Below are 23,736 nucleotides of genomic sequence, written 5' to 3'. Positions count from 1 at the left end.
CAATTAAAAAAATCTTTTCTACTATGTATTTTACAGATGGTCATTTAGCCAATAAAACATAATCTAAGATAACTATTAAAATATTGAGTAATTCACTAATATAAGCTTTGACATGTATTGAGAATCAAATTAATATGGCTGCAGTATTAAGTATTGGTCCCTAAAATGATGAAGTAATATTCTGTTTTTTCCTATTATGTCCTTATTTAGTTCTTTAACTGCTTTTAGTCTCCTCTCTCAGTAAAATCCACAGGTTTTACATAGTTAAAATTGTTAACTCCTAAATTTTAAATACTTAATATTGGAGTAGATGGCGATTGTATGATTGTTGCTTAAATAAGAAGAACCTATTATTAATGAGGCATATTAAGCTTAACTGTACAATATTGTTGAATCTGCAATCTATTACATAGTCTGTTGTTCCTTCATTAGAAAGATCATATATTGACTGTGGTCACCAACTGGTATTTTAAAGCAATGAATAGAGTTTTACTCCGTTCCTCCTTAATATCATAGGCTCTGATGGCAGCCTGAGGTAAAACAAGTATTATACCAATACTGCATTTATTATTAAAATTTTTACAGTGTTTCTCTCAATACAGGATGTTGCAGATATCAGAAAGCAGTTTCCTTTACTGGAAGGAGATATCAAGTTTCCAAAATTTTTCAAAGAGGAGCAGTTCTTTTCCAGTGTTTTTCGAATTAGCTCGCCAGGATTACAGCTTTGGACCCACTATGATGTATGCTACATAAATGAGAAATCCAAATCTATAGTAGATATTTAGCATCTATAGATATAACATTTACAGTTTCAACTTTCTGTAGAATACCCTAAAGATCTGGGAGGCAAAATTTGCTAAAAGATGAGATTTGAAAACTGGTGCTCTGCAAGTTGATGATACGGGAGTAAATGATTTAGCTAATGCTACAGCCTAGTTAGTTTTCTCACATTTGCATTTCTTTGTGGTAGTGGTCTTGATTCATTGTATTTTGTGTGAAGTTTTATTTAGTGGTTTTTTAAATATGTGATAAATGGCCACCAGATGAGGGGGAAAATTGTACAATGAAGAAGCAATAAAGTTGTGACAATGAGGATGTGGAAATGATACACATGACTAGATGGAACTGTTATTCAAGAGAAAGGCAGAAGTTTATGGAGAGCGATTTCCAGTTCTAAGAATTTGGGGATATCTGAAGGTCTTAGATTATACATCCCTGGAGAATGTGAACTGTCCACTATATTTTTTGAGCAACAAGATGTATAGAATATTGTCCGTGATCATTTATTCTGGGGTATTATAATTTTATTTGCATCAAGTATGTATATATAAATATTTTAAACACACTAAAAGTATAGTATTATGTATGGTTTGGTGTTGGGTGGAGAAATTTAGGAAGCTAAAGCAATACCTAGTAGGTTTCTAAAGATAAAATAATTTTTTAGGAAGTTCTAAATCAAGCTATATTAAGTTTTATAAGCATGTTATAATTCAGCCGAGGGCCCCTTGGGAAGATTTTTAACATATAATTATGTGACTATTTTAAATTTTAACTAGTATCACTTTTGTCTAGATTTATAATAGAATTCTATGAAACTTTTATTAAAAATAACTCAAAGAAATGCTTGTTACATAGTTATATAGTTAAGGTTTACATAAGAAAAGGGTTTGTAGTGAAAGGAGAAATGGTTAGGTGGGAGCAGTATGTAAGTAATTATGAATATATCTTGCTTAGCATATATTTTAATTCCTTTGCTGAGAATTATGTAACTCTGCCTTTTACTATTTTCCATAAAGTGTACCCTTGAGTATGCAGAAATAATCAAGATTACTCCATTAATAAGTACATCAAGAAAATTTGCCAGATTATAATTCTGTAGAGATAATTTGGAAATCAAGATGCCTATAACTAAATTATGGTTGGTCATATATTAAAAGAGTTTAGCAGTGGTTGATTACAGTAGTACCTTGTGTTTTCCCAACACTTAATTTTTCTAAGTGTTTTCCATCTGTTTCTAATGTTGGCTGTATAGCATTCCTTGGCAGTTAAGTAAGTACTAACCAAGGGGAGCTTCAAATAGGTGAAACTACCCTCTCTGTCAGAATGGTGGGGCAAGAGCAGATAGTTCTCAGATTTCCAGTCCTTCCCATTTTAAGGCAGAGCTGCAGGAATATATTTAATAAAGGCGCAGTTGCATTTACAATACAAATGTTTGCATTGTTAGATTAGAATATTTCTGTAAGAGTTGTAGATAATGTGAATCAAGTCTTACTAAAGGAATGAGATTTACATTTAACTGTTTGGAATACCATTAGTTTTGTTTATTTAAATTTTAGATAATGTTTATCCATAAGTTCTTATTGGCCTTCAGGTAATGGATAACTTCTTAATACAAGTGACAGGAAAAAAACGTGTTGTACTGTTCAGTCCTCGAGATGCCCAGTATTTATATTTATCAGGTACTTTTTTTTAAGTTTACATTTCTAAAGTCTAGTCTATTCACTTACTCTTTTTGAGAAATCTTTTACTTTCATAGAGAAACATTGTAGGGCTTATTTCTAATTATCATGTATTTGTGTTCTCCATGGGTATATATGTAATGATAGGCTATATGAACAATAAAATTTTAAGTTTTAATTATACTACATAGATGTCAATAGTCATAAAGGGTGGGGGGTGGTCATTGAATATTGTTTTAGGTTTCAGGAGAATAGTAATTGTTCTTACACTGTGGATACAATAAATAATTGTACAGAAAAGAATAAATTTTCAAGTTTATATTTGTGATTACCTTTTAAGAAACGCTAACTTTGCTTTAATCTCTATCATCATGTTTTTGGGAACTTTTCAGGTACTAAGTCAGAAGTCCTGGATATAGATAACCCAGACTTAGCTAAATATCCACTGTTTTCCAAGGCCAGAAGGTATGAATGTTCCCTTAAAGCTGGAGATGTATTATTCATTCCTGGTAAGATTTCTAGACTTCATTCATTTCCTATTTATAAAATCTGTACTCTCACTCATCCATTATATGACTGTTTTAGTTCAAAAGTATATTTGTTATATGTATTCTATACAAGTTGATTTTTATATACCATTGTTTAAAGTATGCTAAGCACATTCTTATAAAATTAATAGTCTTGCTTTTCAAAGGCAACTTATAACATTATACTTCTATCTTATTAAATGACATTAAACAAGATACATTATATCTGGGAGAAGATTATACCTGGTAGTTGTTTTTAATCATTTCTAAAATATTTGCATATTGGGGCTCTTGGGTAGCACAGTCGGTTAAGCATCCAAACCTTAGTTTCAGCTCAAGTCCTGATTTCAGAGTTCTAAGATTGAGCCCCACGTCGGGCTCCACACTCAGTGCAGAGTCTGCTTAAGACTCCTTTCTCTCTCCCTCTTCACCCCCCCATCTTTTTCTAAGATAAATAAATAGATCTTTTATAAAAATAATAAAATATTTGCAAATTTTAGAACTGTCACTTAAATATTTACCAAGAAACGGTAAATATATTTCAAAGCCAAAACAGACTAGAGATTGTTAAAATCTCAACACCTGTAATGTCTTTTGTGTGCATTATTTTCTGTGGTCTGAATTAGTGCCACTTTGCACAATTAATAGGCATTAGTTGTTAGTGATGCAACTAACATCTAATTATTCAAAAGTGAATACCTGAAGATTATAAAAATCATAAGATAAAAGGAATGTATTAACAAATTATATAGTCGTATTTCTCACATCTAAGTTAATGTATTTTAATCATTAATACCTCTTTTCAGTGACAGAATTAAATAAAGAAGTTTTTTTTTTTTTTTAAGAAGTATTAATAAGAATATGATCTCGGAGTGCCTGGGTGTCTCAGTTGGTTAAGTGTCTGCCTTCGGCTCAGGTTATGATCCCAGGGTTCTGGGATCGAGCCCTGTGCAGGCTCTCTGCTCAGTGAGGAGCCTGCTTCTCCCTCTCCCTCTGCCTGCTGCTCCCCTTGCTCTGTGTTCTCTCTCTCTCTGTGAAATAAACAAATAAAATCTTTAAAAATATATATGATTATCTCATTTAGGGTTACCTTATAAATTGCTTGAGGACAAGGAACTATGTTTTGGTAATCTTTATATTCTCCAAGGGGCCTGATACAATGTCCTTAACATAACTATCTATAAAAATTGAATCATTAATTTCTTATTCATAAGTTCTTTGTAAACAACCAGCATACTAGTCCTTAAATGCGTTGCCATTTAAATTTTTTTGGTTTTGTATCTTTAGAGTGGTTAAGAGCTATGCGGTTTTCTCTTATTCTGTATACTACTTTAAAAAGCCAGAAATACTTAACATTTGCATGTATTTTGAAATAAAAGCAAAACCCCTGTCTTTGCATTTAAATTTAACAGAATGGTTAGCTTTTTTCCTGTTATATTGAATAAGGAAAAAAGATTCTGAAAGAATAGTTAAGATTAAATCCATGTTTGAAACTAGTTTTGCAAATCAAAATATTTTAAGCTTTTGTTTTTCCTAGAGCACTCTTAGAATGAATTTGCTTCTAAAATTTAGCATCTTACTTTCTCCCATTCACAAGATTAAACATTTTTTGATGTGGCTAGTATTTTTTTTAAGATTTTATTTATTTGAGAAAGAGAGCACAAGCTGGGGCAGGGTTGGGGGACAGAGGGAGAAGGAGAAGCAGACTCCCCACTGAGCAGGGAGCCCAACTCAGGGCTCCATCCCAGGACCCTGAGATCATGACATGAGCCGAAGGCAGACCAGATGCTTAACCAGCTTAGCCACCCAAGTACCCCATTGACATGACTATTATTTCATCTTGGTTATATATTGTGATGTTGCTTTCATATTCCTATGGCACCTATAGATTGAAAACATTTAGATTCAATTGAAAACAAAGAAATAAATGTTCTAAAGGAAGTGAAAAATTAATCAGCTGTATCATATGATGATACTTATTCATCCTCTCCACCACAATATTTGCTTTAGTTTTATACACTTACTGTACAGGAGCCGAAAGAAATATAAGATATTTATAATTGCATTAGCTTAATATAAAACTAAGGAAGCTACAATGAATGCAAATTTAAGCAAGTTAGAAAACCAAATTCAGCTTGAATAGGAGGTCTTTGAGAACAAAAATATGAGAACAAAAGTACTGTGCTGAGGCGGAAAAGGTCAAAGATACTCCTCAAATAATTGAAATGTTCTGTGTACAAAAAATAAACACTTTTGATGTGGTTGTATGACTCAGGAAGTGTAAACAAGTAACAAAACATAGCCCCAAATTACAGAACTTACAAAACAAATATAACTTTATTATGTCTTTCAAGTTAAAGGGGAAAATTGCTATTTTCCAAAGGTTTTAAAAGTAGAGTTGTGTTATTGACACTTTAAATTGGTTGGCAATTCATAAAAGTTAAAATGATTCTGTTAAAATCAGGAGTGTGCTAACGAAGGGATCTAGTTACAAGAATTTCTTACATTGGCTATATGCAATTTGTGATATTTCACTGACATTTTGGTTTGTTTCTTTTTTTTTTTTTTTTTTTACTCTAGGTTTTATTTTTAACTTGTTTTTTTTCTTTAAACTTTCTCCAGCTTTATGGTTCCATAACGTAATTTCTGAAGAGTTTGGAGTGGGAGTGAATGTCTTTTGGAAGCATCTTCCATCTGAATGCTATGATAAAACAGATACCTATGGAAACAAAGATCCTACAGCAGCATCAAGAGCTGCACAAATTTTGGACAGAGCTTTAAAAACACTGGCTGAATTACCAGAGGAATACAGGGACTTCTATGCACGGCGAATGGTCCTACACATTCAAGATAAAGCCTATAGCAAAAACTTGGAATAAATAATGAAGTGAATGCAATGAATATAAACTTTAAAATACAATTCAGTTCAAATATTGGAAGAGTATAACAAATTATTTTTTAGAAGATTATTTGTTAAAATAGGAAAGAAAAATCTTCGGCTTATGGATTAAATAAATAGGAATTGTTATTTATGGTTTCTATTTAATACAGATTTTTATGATTCAAAGACTGCTGTATTGGGTGGGACCACTCTAGTTTTCAGATGCAAATAGCAAAAAAATCCAACTTAAAATGACTTAATAAAATGTATTGAATCATTATATATTTAGTCTACTGATAGAATGGGCTTCAGTATTTCTGATCCAGTGATTCAGTAGTGTCACCAAGAGCCTCTAGGGTTTTTTCTCCCATTTTCAACTGCAGCATTGGCATCATCCTAAGGCTGGCTACCCTCGTGGTCATGGGATGATTGCCAATAGCAGTTTGAGCCATGTGCATCTTCATTTACATGCAGTGGAGGAGTCAGGCTGGATTCCAAGGGCCTTCTTTTAATATGCAAAAGATTTCCCAGAATTTGCCACCAAATCCTTGGGTCTCATTAATTTAAAGTGGCTTAGACCTGTCCATCCCTGAACAGTCACTGGGAAAAGGTATGAAATAACTCATGCCAGTCAGGTCTCCTGGAGCTTTTAAATAGAATCCTCTCCCTCTGAGGCACATGGGAACATCAGCATGGATAATTTTTAAAATCAGGATTCAGATTAGGAAAAGGTGAGCAACCGACATCTATATCTTTTTGAGCTTTTCAAAACACAGATGTTTAGGCCCCAACTTTGCAGACTTGGATTCAGTATGCTTGGGGTTTGCTATATAGTATATGTATTTGATAGACCTCTGAGGTTGTTTTGATGTATAATCAGGACTGAGTTGGATCAGATGATAGTAATTTGGATTATTTTGTGATTCATCCAAAACACGTTTGTTTGATCTGATCTTGGTTTTTCTTGGCATTCACTGCCCCCCGCCCCCTTTTTTTCAATGTCAGAAAATATTCAGATGTTTTAATTTATACCTACAGCTAAACTTCAACCCAATTAGTTTTCCCCACTAAATGCTTTTCACTTACCCTTTTCTAAAGAGAAAAAAATTTTCAAGAACAAATACAGGAGAGATCCCAATTATGTTGTCATCATTGAAGACAATGAGCCATTGTATGTGGATCTGTGCCATTCTTTGTTTTGTACCTAGTAATTCTATTGCAGCATCATTGAAAAAAGACCAGATATATTTACTGAACACAGATGTGCTCATCTAAAGCAATCTGAGTGCGTCAAGTTGGTGCATTTTAAATTATGGAGAAAATAATTTTCTGTTAAAATAATTCATCCATATCCTGTTTTTGGAGTTGGATTAATTTCAGATATAAAAAGCAGATTACAATAAATAAAAAAGGAAAAGTATATGAAAAATAACTCTCTTTCCTAGGTGTCTTTAGGAAGAGATACTGAAGTTACTCAGGTCAAAAAAAGTGTAAAGATGGTCTGTTAGAAAAGGAAGTTACTTTAGCCAGATTATTAGATTTTTTTTTCATTTTTGGTTACTTACATTAAGCAAAGAAATTGTTTAATGATTGCTTTTCCCTTGGGAAGAAAAAAAAAAAGACAAAACCTCTGTTAGTTGGAACAGTACTTACAGTCAGCTTTTAGATAAACCTTGGTTGTTTTTTTTTTTTTTTTCTTTTAAACCATTAAGAGAATTGGTGCAAAGTATATATCCAGAATCATGTAGAAAATTTGGAAGTTAAAACTGAGATTATAATCTTCCAATGACTGTTCATTTTAATTCAGTTTATTTGGGAAGCAAACTGGATCACCTTAGGCAAGTTAAGAAACTTAATCTTTATGAAGCTTATTTTCCTCATCTTTAAACTTGTACTTTATAGGGTTGCTGCAAAACTACAGAGGTAATTCAGGGCACGGACAGTTGAGAGCTGATGCTAGCTTTCTGATTTGAGATGGCTCTCGTTGCAGTTAAATTCTATCTAGAAAACTAGAAAATAAACCCTTTAGGAAGTTTTAAAATTATTTCCTTGGTCATAATTTCTGATGTTAAGAGTTTATTTTAAATTCAAAATATTTTTATCTTTTTAGCTGACCTGATTGAGACCAAATGAGACGTTTTTAATGTTAAAACTTTAAAATATTAAGCAGTATGTGTTAGCTGCAACTTCTCAGGAATTCCAAATCTTAGAACTTTATTGCTGAAAAGGATCTTAGAAATCACTTCATCAATCCAGATTGCTTAAGGGAGTGTCCAGGCTTACACAGCTGGGTGATGGAACCTACAATCACGTTGTGACCAGATCAGTAATTCTCCATGCTTTCTCCCTTAGGTGCAGCTCATCTTTGTTATTCTTTGGCTACAGCTTAGGGGCTTGACATGATTCATAAAAGAATTTTTTTCCTCTGTCAGCAAAACTCACTGTACCACACAGACAAAAGATACAAAGTAAGACAAAGGGATACAAAATAAGATTAATGAACAAGTAGCAGAGAGTTCTATAAAAATGGAACACTATGCAAAGAATGAGACAGTATTGTGGCACTGGCAAGAAATTTTTCCAAGGTGATTAAATGAGAAAAAAGTTGCAAACTATAGGTATAGTATGCTGCCATTTGTGTAAAACAAAGGTATGCTCTAAGTAAACATAGGTGTATGCATAGAATTAATTGCTAAAATATGCAAGAAACCCGTGAGGGTGATTGCCTCTGAGAAGTTAGACAAGTTAGGTGGGCAGACTAGAATCTGCAGTTGTGTATTTTTTCTGCCCTTCTATTATTCTTTCAAAGTAACTTTTTGAAATACATGTGTGGACTAATTAGTTTTTGTGAACATTAACAGTGTTTGTCTAGGCATATAATTACATTGGAATTCTATTTATTCAGTAATTAAAACTTGTCACTCATTTTTTAAAAGGGAAATAAAGTCAACAAGGCTTATTTTGTATCTTTCTATCCTTTTGAACAGCAGCTATGTGAACATTTGGAAAGAACCTTAGTAGGGAGGCTTTTCTCTCACCTATCTAAAGTTGCCAACAGACATCTAAGCTGAATCTAAGTTGACAAAAAAAAAAATGTAGAAAGCTGGAATGCAGGTCTGGATGGATTGGAACTGTGCTACTGACTCCTTCCCTCCAGTGCTAAAACACAGATGTAGTGAGGAAGAACTAATGTAGATTGGCAGTCACCCACACATCTCTGGTATTACCTTAAAGTCTTGTTTCAAGCATACAGTCCCTAAGTGTTGGGTGTTTTAAATACACCTAAGTTATATTCTATTTTTTTAAAGTTCCATTAGATGGGATACTAAAATGACCATCCTAAGTGACTGCCTGTCTCTACCACTAAGAACTGCTAGGTCTCTCTGCCATTGTAAAGACCAACCTGAATTTACAGATGACATCTATCTACATGTATATCTTACCCTCTAAAACATGTTTCTCTTAAGGACCCTTAAGTATAACAATAGCTATTTTAGGAATACTACCTTTGGTTTCATATTTTTGCTTTTAAGTCTTAGTCTATTACACATTTCTATACTCAAATGCTTGGGATTGTTTTGTCTGTGCCTAGACCATTCTTGCCCTTGCCCTTGCCCTTGCCCTGGGTGCTTAGGTATTACATGAATGAAATGAAAAACAGATCACACCATATTCTCAGTAAGTCTCTTAATGACAGCAAAAGGAATACAGACACCTGAAATGATTAGCACATAGAAGGAAAAACTTGTTTTTGAGTAATTTTCTTCAAGAAATTTAACAGAAGATACGAAATTCTTGTGGGGCAATTTAAAGGAGAGAAAAATATATTTACAAGGAGAGGTTCAACATTGCTCATATGAAAGGAAAAACATGGAGGATTAATGAAAACATACAAACCTAAACTGGCAAAGTGGAAGAAATAGCTTTCTTCCAAGTAACAATCTGAAGTTTTAACAAATCTAGTAACATAAAGCACATCCAAACAGACTTCTCTGGATTAAATTTAATACAATTGTACATTCATGCTGTGGCGGTAACAACTTTCACATTATCTGTGTGGCTTCTCAGTTGACTCTCAAGACACAAACACAAAGGCACAGTCTAAAAGGATACACTAACATTTACAATAGTTTTAAGTAAATGTAGAGAAGACAAATTTGAAGTCTGAAAATATTTGAATATGGATCAGCTGGAATATATTTTCATTCAAAAAAATACTTCTACTTTAAACACTAGTTTTGCTGCAGTGGCAGTTCCAGGTGTCCAGTAAGTTATTCTCAATATTCACTGAACATATAACAATTATAATTAAGCAATCACATGACTAGATAGCTAAAGAACCTAGATTTTTAAATATCTCAGGTTTTTAAAATGAATCCTGCAGGAAGTCCTACTTTTTCCATTTCAAATGTTAATCCTGTAAAAATAAGTGCCTTTCCTTCCCCCCTCATTAGTGTATTCACTACCTTATGAATTCACTACCAAATGAATTTAACCAAGGATTGTTAAATATTGAAAGAAGCCATCCAATCCATCATGGTACTTTAAGATTAGGTAATAAAATGCTAGAATCAGGCTGACATGTTTCTTTGTTGGGAATTTTTGGTCTCAAAAGAAACATGTATTTAAAGAAACTGAAGCAATATAAACATGTCCTTTAAAAAAAATTGAGTGATACAATTCTATACTTTATAGAATTAAGGGATGTTATTTTTAAGCATTTGGTGAGTAAGAATTCTTTCTCATAACTGAATATTTGGAATGTATTATAGTCATTAAAATACAATTCTATGAAGAAACCAAGAGATTAACATTTTAATTCGGTATTTTATAAATTTAGGTCCTCTGGGTTATTAAGATATTAAGCTTCAGTGTCTTTTTTTCAGTCTGAAAGCATCAATGTTACTTCCCTGCTTAATTATTTCATGACCTATAAAAGCTAAATTCTTAATAAATTAAAAAGTGTTCATCCTTTATTGTAATCACACAGCTGTCAATGTTGGTTGACATTCATTAGGTCTTGGGTTTCTGAAAATGTATTTATCTAGGTCAAGAAAAACAGGCAGAAGGAAACCTCACCCAAATTATGTAGCAGTGTTAAGCAAATTCAGTTTTTGAGCCAAATTAAATCATTTGTGTCTTCAAACTTTCCCTGTAACTTTTCTTATAGCAATATAATTTTGCATTTTGGCCAAAGAGAGCTGCTTTCTTTTGGCAGACAAAATCATACTTCTGGAGAAACATTGAGTTAGATCTTTAGAATCTGTCTCCTTTTCAATAGAGCAGTAACAAATAGTGTGTTACACATTTATTTCACCTAAGTTGATCTCTTTCAAAAGACTGATATGATGAAAAGATTTTAAATCTGTAGCATATTTTTACCCAATATACCTAATTATGTTCAATTTAAAACAATTTTTCCAAAAGAACTGGTTTTTGGTCAGGAGTCAAGAAACTACAAAATAACTTATCTAAAAGTTGTCAATTAAAAATTAAGCCATAGTGCTTAAGTGTAATGTTTTCAAAAACCAACTATACACTACTGCATGTTCTTGGAAATTTGGAAACAAATATACTTGACTCTTAAAAAAATACTTGGTGGCATATTAAAGAATGACTATGAGTTTACAAAACATATGAAGCAGGGTATAGTTAATTCCAAAACTATGGAAAACATCAGTGTGCCTTTGCTTTACTTGAAGAGAAATGGAGTTTTGAGTGCCAAATAGCTAATTACCATTAGCGTCACCAAAATTAATCCCAAACATTACTCAGAAAATAAACTATTTCCAACAATTTTCCAACAATTTTCAAGACCTTTTATATAAGGACTATATTGTAACTTTCATTCTTAAGGGTCTTATCTCTCTCCTTGTAGGATTATCACAAACCATCTTTTACTTTTCAAATGAACTAATTCTAACCCAACCCAAATTAAAAACCGTTCACATTCACAAGCAAGGAATACTATTGCACATTATACTCATTTTAGGAATGTGTGCTTCCTCCCCCCGCCCTCCCCCAAAAAACTGACAATGCATCTATGAATTATATCTCATTATCTGTATTTATAACACTCAAAGTGCTTCTGCTCTTCCACTGAACAAGTATATTAATACTTTTATAGTCTCAGAATACTTCATGAACCCTGAAGTGATTCTCTATGGAAGGAGCTTCCTTTGCAAAATGAATTTGGCTAGTCACCTGCATACCAAAATCCCCAAGAATCTGAACAAATTTCTTGTGCTCCTTTCCAATCCAAGATCTCATTGGATCACACACTTGGTAAGGTGTTACATGGGTATGAACAATAATCCCTGTTTGTGCAAATTCTTTCAGGACTTCTGGATAAGTAACCCACGTATTGCTTCCTCCAGAATGACCGCCATCCAGCCAGTACATTGTTCTTATGCTTCTGATAAAAGCATCTATGTTCTTGTCTTTCTTGGCTTCTTTTAATTCAAAAAGCAATTGATTCAAAACAACACAACCTTTACTGAATCCAATCAAAGTAAAAGAAGCACCATTTAGTGATGGTGGGTAAAAACTCAGGGTGGACTCATCAAATTCTTCACAGGTCCTCTCTTTTTCTCCCTGGCAACCATTAGTAGTGTGAGAACTGGATCTACAATTAGATGCTTTGGAGTCCTTATTCAAATCTTTTACATTCTTCTTTGATATCAGACTGTTCTGACTTAAGTTAAAAGCATTAACTAATAACATATAAAGGTGCTTAAAAGCTCCAAAGTCAGTATTGTGTTCTGGAGCACCAAACATATTACTTTTCACAAAATTGTCATAGCAGCTGAATTTGTGCAAATGCATTCGCGAGCACTTTATCACCCAAATATAACTACTGGGGAACCGGTGGGCTAAAATGGTGGCAACATTTTCTAGACTCCAGTTTTCCCACTGATAATTCTCAGGATGACGAGTCATAATTTCATGGTAATTCTGAAAGGTAAGAAAGATGAAACAAGCATTAAATACATATTTATATAAAATTATTTCCACAAAATAGTTTCCCATTTTTATTGTGGAGGAAATTGGGATGTTATATGACCAATGGTTAATGTACTAAAAATGAAAACTGTATGTCTATCATTACCTTCTGATCTTAAGATTTTAAACAAATAATTTCCCAATTTAAACTTAAAATCTATCAAAAGACTGGGTTATAAGATATAGCTAAATAGCATAGTAGAAATTTTAAAAATTAAACTTACTTTAAAGGGATTATAGATATTTTTATTTTTTTATTTTTATTTTTTTAGATATTTTTAAATAAATTTTATTTAGTATACATACAATCTCCTATTCCTAAACACATTAACTGAAAATAAAAATTGGTTTATTAAACTTTTTGATAACACAAAACCTTAAAATATTTTCTCATTAAAGCTGTTATCCTGAATCCCTCCCTTTTTGGATACAACCAAATTTCAATTTTGGGTACAACAATTGAACAACATGGGTTTGAACTGTGCAGGTCACTTACAAGTAAGTTTTTTCCTGTAAATACAGCATAATACTGTAAATGTATTTTCTCTTTCTTAATAACATTTTTTTTTTTTTTTTTTTAAAGATTTCATTTTTGGGATGCCTGGGTGGCTTAGTTGGTTAAGTATCTGCCTTTGGCTCAGGTCCCGATCCCAGGGTCCTGGGATCTAGCCGCATATCCGCTCTCCGCTCAGCCAGGTGTTTGCTTTACCCTCTCCCTCTGCTTATACTCTTTCTCTCAACTAAATAAATAAAATCTTTAAAAAATTCTATTTTTAAGTAATCTTTACACCCAACATGGGATTCGAATCCACAACCTGGAGATCAAGAGTCCAATGCTCTATCGACAAACTGAGCCAGCCAGGTGCCTCCATAATAACATTTTCTTAAAAAAAAAAAAAAAAAGATTATTGGGCAGCCCTGGTGGCTCAGCGGTTTAGCGTCACCTTCAGCCCAGGGCATGATCCTAGAGACCCTGGATCGAGTCCCACGTCAGGCTCCCTGCCTGGAGCCTGTTTCTCCCTCTGCCTGTGTCTCTGCCTTTCTCTCTGTCTCTCATGAATAAATAAATAAATCTTTAAAAAAGAAGATTATAAAAAAATAAAATAAAAATAAAAAAGATTATCTTATTATAAGAATACAATATATGATATATATACAAAATATCTGTTGAATCAACTGTTCTGTTGTGTATCAGTAAGGCTTCGGGTCAACAGTTGGCTGTTAATAGTTAAGTTTTGGGGGAAATCAAAAGTTATATGTGAATTTTCAACTGTGTGGGAGTCAGTGCCCCTAACCCCTGCATGGTTCAAGGGTCAACTGTGCAATGAACGTTCTAGAAGAATGTTTTTATATATCTGAGATTACATCAATAAAAATAAATTCCTGGATATGGGGCTGGCCCAGTCAGTTAAGTGTCCAACTCTTGATTTCAGCTCAAGTCATGATCTCAGGGTGGGGAGATGGAGCCCTACACCGGACATGGAGCCTGCTTGAGATTTTCTCTCTCCCTCTGCCCCTCCCCCAGCTTTAAAATCCTTTTAAAATAAATAAGTAAAAATAAATTCCTGGATATGGAAAGATTGTGTCAAAGAATATTCATAATTTAAGATTAGTTATACAGACTCCAATGCTATCTTCCAGAAAGGTATGTATAGCTCTTCTTTTCGTTCAATTTCTTAGGCAAAGGACAGCTTTTTCTAATTTGGATTTATTGAAAATTTGAACGAAATTATAATTTTGTTTATTAACCATCTGGATTTCTACTTGTGTCTGTGTATAACTTTGGTCCTTTTTTATTTGGTTCTTGTTTATTTAAAAGCATTCTATATATATATTAATAAATTTTTGTTTAGGTTCCAGGATATGCATATAAATTTTGTTTTCATTTTAATTCACAGTAGCTTTTTTTAAAAAGGGAGAAATTCATTCAAATTTATTCATTTATTCTATGAGATTTATTGGATACCTACTGATTGAGTATGGATCAGAACAGACTAAACTCCTGCCCACACAGAGCTCACATTTAGTACAGAGATACACAATAAACAACTCCATAAGTAAACAGAGCAACACTGTTCAATAGAAATATAACATGATCCATGCAAAAAAATTTCTAGTAGCTACATTTTAAAAAGAAGGTAACAGGTGAAACTACTTTGAATAATATATTTTATTGAGCCCAAATATCTAAAATATTATAATTTAAACATGTAACTGATTTAAAAAACTAGTAAGAGATGATTACATTTCTTTTTCTTACTAAGTCTTTGAAATCCAGTGTGTATTTTATACCTACAGCACATCTCAATTTGGATGCTAAATTTTCACTGGAAATACTGGATCTGAATTTAGATTTCATAAAATTTACAGTTGAAAAAGCAGATTCACATATCCAAGTTGTTCAAATATACTTAAAAGTTTTCTAGGAACTGAACTATCAGTTTTCAGGTTTAAATTTAAAGTTAAATATAATTAAAAATTTAGTTCCTTGGTTAGACCAGCTTTCGAAAGGTCAATAGCCATAAGTGGGTAGAAGTCAGCACAAAATATTAAGATGGTGGTTAAGTGCAATGGAGTATAATTAAAAAAAAAATAAAAAGAACAGGGCAAAAGGAATACAAGGATTTGGAGAGGGTGGAAGATTATTATTTGAAACACAGGGTGGTCTCCAATAAGATGATAGTTGAGAAGGACCTGAAGGAACCAAGGGAGTGAAGCAGGCTATTTCAGGCATAAGGAATTGCAACTACAAAAAGCCCTGAAGTGGAAGCATGACTGGTATAGCCAAGATACAGCAATGAGGCTAGACTAGCTCCAGCAGTGTGAACAAAAAGAAAAAGTGATCACCAAGGTCAGAAAGATTGTTGGGGAGAGGGGGAGGTGTGAGAACTTTGGCTTTTGCTCTGATAGGGTTTGGAGCAGAGGGTTGATGTAATTTCTGTTTTGAAAGGATTAACTCTTGTTCCTATGTTGAAGGATCAGGAGTTGAAGCAGGAGGTTACACAAGTGTAATCCTGAGGAGACAAGGTGGCTTGAACACTGAGTGGTAGAAAAATTAAGGTGGTAAAAGTGGTCAGACAATATATTTTGAAAGTAGAGTCAACAACATTCTTGCTGATTGAATGAATACAGAGTATGAGAGAAAGAGAAACAGAGTTGTGATTTTTCTTTATTTATAACACTATATACTATACATGCTGAACAATTTTAAATGCACTTCTCTTTTGACCTAGTAATTCCACTTCTAGGAATTTATCTCAGTGATATAACTGCATATATGCATAAATAAACATGTATAAGGTTATTTATTTTTGTTTCAAAAGAATGAGGCAGGTCTATGAGTACTCAACATGCGTTATAAAACAAGGGCTAAAAAACCCCTGTAAGCTATGCTACCATTTGTGTTTTAAAATAAAAAAGTTCGTGGGGTCCCCAGTGGTTCAGTCATTTGAGGTTCCCAGTCTTTTTTTTTTTTTTTTAATTTTTATTTATTTATGATAGTCACACACACAGAGAGAGAGAGAGAGGCAGAGACACAGGCAGAGGGAGAAGCAGGCTCCATGCACTGGGAGCCCGACTTGGGATTCGATCCCGGGTCTCCAGGATCGCGCCCTGGGCCAAAGGCAGGCACTAAACCGCTGCGCCACCCAGGGATCCCCTGAGGTTCCCAGTCTTGATTCAGCTCAGGTCCTGAGATTCAGCCCCATGTCAGTCTCCACGCTCAGTGGGTAGTTGGCTTCTCCCTCTCCCTCTGCCCCTTCCCTTACTAGCACTTCTCTCTTTCTCTCAAATAAATCTTAAGAAAAAAAAAAAAAAGTTTGCATCAGCATAGAATGTCTCTGGAAGAATACATATATCAGCAACAGTGGTAGCCTTGAGGAAGAGAAATGGGAGACTGGAGAGATTGGTATGAAAAGGGGATTTACTTTCTAATGTACAGTCTTAAACTTAATTTTAACAATATTTTTCTATTAAAAAAACTAAAACTGGGCAGCCCGGGTGGCTCCGCGGTTTAGCGCTGCCTTCAGCCTAGGGCTGATCCTGGAGTCCCAGAATTGAGTCCCACATCAGGCTCCCTGCTTGGAGTCTACTTCTCCCTCTGCCTGTGTCTCTGCCTCTCTCTCCTCTCTGTGTATTCTCATGAATAAATAAATAAAATCTTTAAAAATAAAAAAACCCAAAACTGATAGAAGTAAAATTCACTAAAAAACTTTAGTCTATATACAAAGGTAGAAGGGAAGATGGAGAAGCCATCCATAAAACCACCAATTAGAAATAATCATTAAAATTTGAGTCTAGCATTCCAGTTTTCTCTAGTATACACATTTACAAATACATATATTAGACAGCATTCTTACTTCTTCCTCAACAAGTTTATGCATACAGTTTTCACTTAACAATATATTTCAGGCATGGTTCCATATCAATAAATATAGATTTGCATCACAATTTTTAGACTTCCCATCAAAAAGATTAATATCAATTTACACTCTCACTGACAGTATACAAGAATTTACCCACATCCTTACCCACAGGGGCTACTAACATTAATTTTTTTAAAACCTTCACTACTATGATAAAATACCTTACTTTTTATTTAATTTGCATGTTTTGATTCCTAAGAAGGATGAATATTTTTCAATGTTTATTGACAATGTTCTTTTTTGTTAATTCTGTGTTTGTGTCCTTTGAGAATTTTCCCAGATACTCAATTCTTTCTTACAGTTCATAATCTCATTAATAGCTTTTCATATGTTAAAAAATATTTACTCCCAGGAGGAGGCTATCATTTAGCTTTTTATGGATGCTGCTACTGCCCTCGGCATATTCAGATTTGTGATATAAAATTAAAATAGGAACTTAGATCTCAAAGAGCTCAGCTAAATCCTTTTTATAGCTATGGAAACTGAGGGCCTAGAAACTATATAGTTATTTCTATTATACAGTTATTTGGTTAATGAGTCAAAATGAATTCAAGATTCTGTAATTCTCAGTTCAGTCTCTACCACATAGGTAAATCTAAAAACTTGGTATTTTCTTTGATTAGCCCTAAGTTACATGATCAAAGGGGGGACATGCTTATACAAAGGAATTGTGTGCACTAAAATATAAAAATAGTATTGTTACTGTTGTGTCAAAACCCAGATCCATTAAAACAATGGATAAATACTCCCAAATTCCAAAAAGAAACACAAGACATCCCCATAGAACTTGCAGACAGGTGGCCAAAACTGGTTCTGCAACTCAGGCTATTACCCAGGGCCAGTCTACAGAAAAGGCTAAAGACTATGGGAAGAGAGTGCTTTCTTTCAAGAATTTTTATCTCAATTGGGAATGCAATGCGCTTATTCCCCTTGGGCGGTGGGGAGGCATGTAGGGAGCAAGCTTCTCCACATCACCAATGAGGCAGGTGGCAAAAGAATCTCTTGGGAGAGATTAAGGAGTTCTTATTTCACAGTTAGATGCTTGCTGACCTGCAAAAACTTACAGGCCTATCCCATACAGCTACTAAAGTTAAAGGTACAAAGATCTTTAGGAAAACAACATGCAAGTGTCTACAACAGTTCGGAGACATTCATGATTAAGTTTCAAGCTAGGTGGATTATTCCTACAGCAGAGCAAGTACAACTATATTCCTGGCACAGAGCTCCTAAAACCCTTGGAATTTCCCAGGTGACAGGAACACCTTTGTTCTAATGGGGTGACTCTTGGTGGGCTTCTGAACAGGAACTGGTCAACCAGAAAAACCAAGACATGACTGAAGTTTGGAACTTTCGGTCTCACCGTCCATTCTCTAAAGAGAGACTGGAAATGGGAGTTAATGACTGATCATGACTGTACAATGAAGCCTCCATAAAAAAATCCCCAAAGTATGGGTTCAGGTAACTTCTAGGTTGGTGAATACATGGAGGTTCTAGGGGAGTGCTACACTGAGAGAGGTCTGCACCCCTTCCCACATACCTTACCCTATGCATCTCTTCCATCGAGATATTCATCCATTATCATATCCATTCATAAGTGGGTAAACAGTAAGTAAATTGTTTCCATAAGTCACTCTTACAGATTAACTGAACCTAAGGAGGGTATCATGGCAACCCCAATTTATAGGCAGTCTGCAGGAGCACAGGTGACAACCGGGGACTTTTGACTGGCGCTGGAAATGGGGGTGCAGTCTTGTGGGACTGAGCCCTTAACTTGTGAAATGTAATAACTCGGGGTAGATACTGTCAGAATTGAGTTATAGGATATCCAGCTGGTGTGCAGAGCATCACATGGTAGGAGGAAAAACCCATGTAATAGGTTTCAGAAGTGTTGCGAGTGTGGTAGTAGTATGAGTAGTAAGGCGTGACACACCAGGACATACGTTTAGGGCATGGTCATCTCTATATCCTAGTCTTTAGGAAAACAGGTTTTTTAAAGGTAAAATTGGCAATGACCCAAATGTTCACCAAGTGCTGAATGAGTAAACAAATTATATATCCATACACCAGAAAACTACCTCGGAATAAAAAGGAACATACTAATGATACAGGCAATAGTAAGAATGAATTTCAAAAGCATCATATACTAAGTGAAAGAAGCCAGACACAAGACTACATACTATGATTGCAAATTAATGAAAATGTAGAAAAGGCAAAACTATAGTGAAAGAACGCTGATCAGTCGTTGCCTGTGGCTGAGAAAAGAGACCAACAGAAGTGGGGCACAAAGGTACTTTTTAGGGTGATGGAGATGTTGTATAACATGATTATGGTGTTGGTTACATAACTTAACATTTGTCAAAACTCATCAAATTGTAAGCTTATACTTAAAAAAAGAGATAAGTATAATTTTATACTGAAGCTTTAAAAAGCAAGATAACTCAAGAAAATTGGAAAATGCCTCCTTAAAAAAATCCTGATTTCTGTTCCCTCCAAAATCATTACTGGATTTAAAAAAAAAAATCAATGTACTTAAAGAAATATGAATTACTATGTTCTCAGCTCACCTGTTAATTCAAATGAGAAAATAACAAATATAGAATAAAAAAGCACACACAACACCAACAAAAATGATTGCAAGAGGAACATCAAGAAAGTAATGGTAATTAAAATTTAAAATTACTTGGGCAACCAGATCTAATTGATACCAAACAACAAATCGGTATCAACAAGAAGTAAAGCTTCTAATGGTACCCTACAAAGTTCTGTTGGACCAATTCTGTTCGGTATTTATCCAAATTAAAAATAAAGATATTGAAAGAATGCCTATTTAATTAATATATGATACAAACCAGAATAATGGTTCTATGAAAGAACTGATATACTAATAAGATGAGCTGTGTCTAACAGGGTAAATTTCACACGAATAAACATTAGGCTAAAAAAAAAAATCAAGTACAAAGATATGAAGAAATGTGAGCCAAAAGCATTTCATATAATAGCCATCTATGATTTATCAAGCACTTCCTGCACTGTTCAAAGCAACTTACATATATTCATTCATTCAACAAGTTATCTACTGAACACCTACTACATGCCAGTCACTGAACACCAATCACTAAGCATCAGAGATACTTAGTGAAGAAAACAGACATGAAACTGACATTGTAGTGTTGCAAGACAGACAAAAACCGAAATGAATAATACAGTAAATGAAATGGGTAAAATAGAAGAGGAAAGCTGACAGGGATCACATGTATGTATACATGTGATTATGATACAGGATGATCAGAAAAGGCCTCACTGTGAGGGCAACTTTTGAGCAACTCAAAACAGGTGAGGTAATGAATCCCACAGATATCTGTAGGCAGATTGTTCCAGGCAATATGTGCAAAGCTTTTGAGGTCAAGTGTGCTTACCCCGAGTAATACGAAGAACGCTGTTAGGGCAGAGTAGACAGAAAAGGGAGAAAGGCAAGCAAGAGTGGGAAAAGATAAAGATAGTGAAGAGCCCTTCTTCAAGAGTACTCTGGCTTTTCCTCTGAGTAATGGGAAGCTACTGGAGAGTTTTCAGCAGTGGTGTGGCATGATTTGACTTACTTTTAAACTGGTTATTCTGATCACTTAGGTTTAGAAGGGAAAGCAGCTTTAATTGTTGATCGAGGTATGAGGTGTAAAAGAGAGGTTACTAAAAGATTAACTTCAAGATCTCTAATTTGAGCAACTAAAAAAAAAATTCCATTAGCCGAGATGAGGAAACTGCAGGAAGAACAGATTTAAAAGCAAAGATGCAGAGATTTTATGTGTGAGGTATCTATTAAATATCCAAAAGGAAATACTGTACATGCAACCGGTAAGTCTCGAGTTCCAGGAACCTCTCTAGGCTAGTTATACAAATATCCAAGGTCATCAGAGTACAGGTGGAATGTAAAACCACAAGACTCCAAGAAATCACTACGGGGATAAAGGTAGAGGAGAAAAGTCCACAAGCCGAGCACTGGGGTAGGGTAGCCCAATAATTGAAAAAGTCATCAGAAAGATGAGAAGGAACTGTTACTCACGAGGAATTCCCGTATTTAGTCCTCATTGATATCCTATAAATTATTATTGCTATTTTATAGTTGAGGTAGCTGAAATTAGCCAGAGATGTCATAGCTAAAAAGTGCAGAATCAGGGTTCAAACCTAGGCAATTTGGCATTAAAGCCTTTTGATGCATTATCTTACTCTTCTCTAAAGGACCTGGGTTTTTAAAGCATTTCATACACTCTCTGTAAAGCAACACTAGATCACTGTCCAAAAAGCTAATGGAATCTCAGGCTACATAAGGAAATGGATGATGTCACAAAAAAAAAAAAAAAAAAAAAAAAAAAAAGGTGAGGTATGACACTAAGTGTATTCAGCACTTTTTTTTAGACCTTATCTGAAGACTTGTATTGTTTTCTGGATGTAACACTTTATAAATATTTAGCAGACTCTCAACAAAGGTTCGTCGTCATCATCATCATCATCATCATCATCATCATTATAGATGCACATAGTAGCTGTTCCTCCAATCTCTGGAAGCCGCTATCAGTAATGTCACGCTGTTTTCTCCCAAACTGAGCACCAGAGGATTAATGACCTACTCTGCAATCTAAATACTAGGGTTTGTTTTTGTTTTTGTCACTGTTTCTATTAGCAGTCAATGAGACCGGTTCCTTATTTTAAGGATAAGAGGGAAAAAAAAATTACATGCATCTTCATCGTCGTTTGACACAGAGCACAAAGTTTGCGACTCCATCAGTCTGAAGCATCCATCTCAAAACCAAACTACTACTACTGCTTCAGGGAGTGAGAAACCCAGCTGGCCAACATTTTAGCTTCCCTGTCCACACACCGACCCGTACTACCCCCGACAGAACTTGGCTCTGACGATGGAAACGCCCCGGGTTCGCACACTGCCCACCGGGGCCCCGCAAACCTTAGGTGCCCCCGGGCGCTGCGGACGCCGTCGGCGCGACGCTCCCGCCTGGATTTTGCATTTCGTGAATGCAAACCAAACGGCCCACGTACAACTAACTAACTAACTGACGGGACGGCCGCCAAACTAGACAACACAGCTCTGCATGGAGACCTAAATTAAGACCCAGGACAAAACATGGGAGACACCCCTAACTCTGGGAAACGCACAAGGGGTGGTGGAGGGGGAGGGGGAGTTGGGGTGACTGGGTGACACTTGGCGGGATGAGCCCTGGGTGTTACGCTGTATGTTGGCAAATCGAACTCCAATAAAAAAAAATAATAATAATTTAATTAAGACCCAGCTTTCCCAGTACCAGACAGCCACGAATATTTGCCTGAAGATCTAAAATCAAATAATAAAGCTAAAAAAAAAAAAAAAGTACAGAATTCAGGTTGAGCGCAAAATACTGACAGGCTTAGCGATTACTGCCCCTTTTACTCCCCACCCACCCTCTTTAGTCTAGAGTTAGTAAAAAGGGGGGGTCATACCTTTAGAATTTTTATTTTAATTAATTAATTAATTAATTAATTAATGCATGCATGCTTTATGTTTTGCTCGTTTGCTCTTTAATGACTGCCAGCGTTTTCGGCACCCCGCGTGCTGGGTTAATCTGAAAAGCCACGCGCCTGCCTGCGGCCGAACCCCCGCGCGCACCTCTGCGCCGCCAGGTTATAGGGGTGGATGCATACACCGCGCGGCCTCATTCCTTCGGGCTCGGATTGCACACACCCCGCCCCCCCCTCCAAGCTCGGACGGACGGACAGCTGGCTCTGCCCGAGGTCGTCACCCTCCAAGGGCACCTCCCTCCTCCTCCCCCCCACCCCGGGGCTCCCGGGGCTCCCGGAGCGGGGGGCCCAGGGGTGTGGCAGGGGCGGGCCCTGGGATTCGCGGGGCCACGCGGCTCAGGGCACGTGTGGGCGTGTTCGGGGCAAGCCTGGAACCCCGCACTGGGCCGGGGCCCGGGCGACTGAGGCCGCTCGCAGAGGCGCGCGGGGAGGGCACAGGTGTCCTACCTGCACGTCCCCGGGGAAATAGAGAACGTGATGCTGCGGCTCCTCCCTCGCCGGGTCCCCAGGGAGCGCCGGCCCCGCCGCCTCGGCCGCCAGCAGGAGCAGCTCGTTGCTGCGCTGCGGGTCGGCTCCCGGCACCGGGGGCAGCTGCACGCACTGCGGCCGGCGCGCCGCGGCCAACGGGGAGCCCCGTGCGCAGCCGCCGCCGCCGCCGCCGCCGCCGCCGCCGCCGCCGCCGCCGCCCAGGTTCATGGCTCCGGCCTGCGAGCGCGACGCGGCCATTCCGAGGCTGAGCTGCGGCAGCAGGAGCAGCAGCGGCGGCGGCGGCGGCGACCGCAGGAGCCTGAACTCCCACATGGGTCGCTGCCGCGAGAGCGGTTCAGGGGCGGGGGGAGGTCCTGAGGGAGGGACCCGGGCGGGCCGCCCAACGGTCC

General features: G+C 36.2%; 2 protein-coding genes across 2 annotated transcripts in view; one reads left to right on the top strand and one right to left on the bottom strand.

Annotated features, from left to right (window-relative positions):
- The window catches only part of TYW5 (tRNA-yW synthesizing protein 5), a 22,583-nt gene extending 13,757 nt beyond the window's left edge, over positions 1 to 8,826 (top strand). The window contains exons 5-8 of the mRNA XM_038585281.1: positions 603 to 740; positions 2,372 to 2,459; positions 2,852 to 2,968; positions 5,609 to 8,826. Coding sequence (XP_038441209.1) covers positions 603 to 740; positions 2,372 to 2,459; positions 2,852 to 2,968; positions 5,609 to 5,865 — 600 coding nt within the window. The 3' untranslated portion in view covers positions 5,866 to 8,826. The remainder of the gene's footprint in view (positions 1 to 602; positions 741 to 2,371; positions 2,460 to 2,851; positions 2,969 to 5,608) is intronic.
- On the bottom strand, positions 5,527 to 23,693 carry C37H2orf69 (chromosome 37 C2orf69 homolog). The gene is made up of 2 exons (XM_038585280.1): positions 23,306 to 23,693; positions 5,527 to 12,821 (listed from the first exon to the last, which is right to left on the bottom strand). Exons 1-2 carry the CDS (start codon positions 23,657 to 23,659, stop codon positions 11,997 to 11,999), a joined length of 1,179 nt encoding a protein of 392 aa, XP_038441208.1. The 5' UTR covers positions 23,660 to 23,693; the 3' UTR covers positions 5,527 to 11,996.
- Between the last annotated feature and the right edge of the window lie 43 nt (positions 23,694 to 23,736).

Source organism: Canis lupus, chromosome 37 (assembly GCF_011100685.1).
Source record: "Canis lupus familiaris isolate Mischka breed German Shepherd chromosome 37, alternate assembly UU_Cfam_GSD_1.0, whole genome shotgun sequence".
Lineage (NCBI taxonomy): Eukaryota > Metazoa > Chordata > Mammalia > Carnivora > Canidae > Canis > Canis lupus.
Note: the sequence above shows the minus strand (reverse complement) of the source record. Positions and strands in the feature narration are given on the sequence as shown.

Coding starts and splice junctions, on each gene's coding strand:
- C37H2orf69 (XM_038585280.1), bottom strand. CDS start 23,659: ATGTGGGAGTTCAGGCTCCTGCGGTCGCCGCCGCCGCCGCCGCTGCTG. Junction 12,822..23,305: donor ATTTCCCCGGGGACGTGCAG/GTAGGACACCTG, acceptor CTTACCTTTCAG/AATTACCATGAAATTATGAC.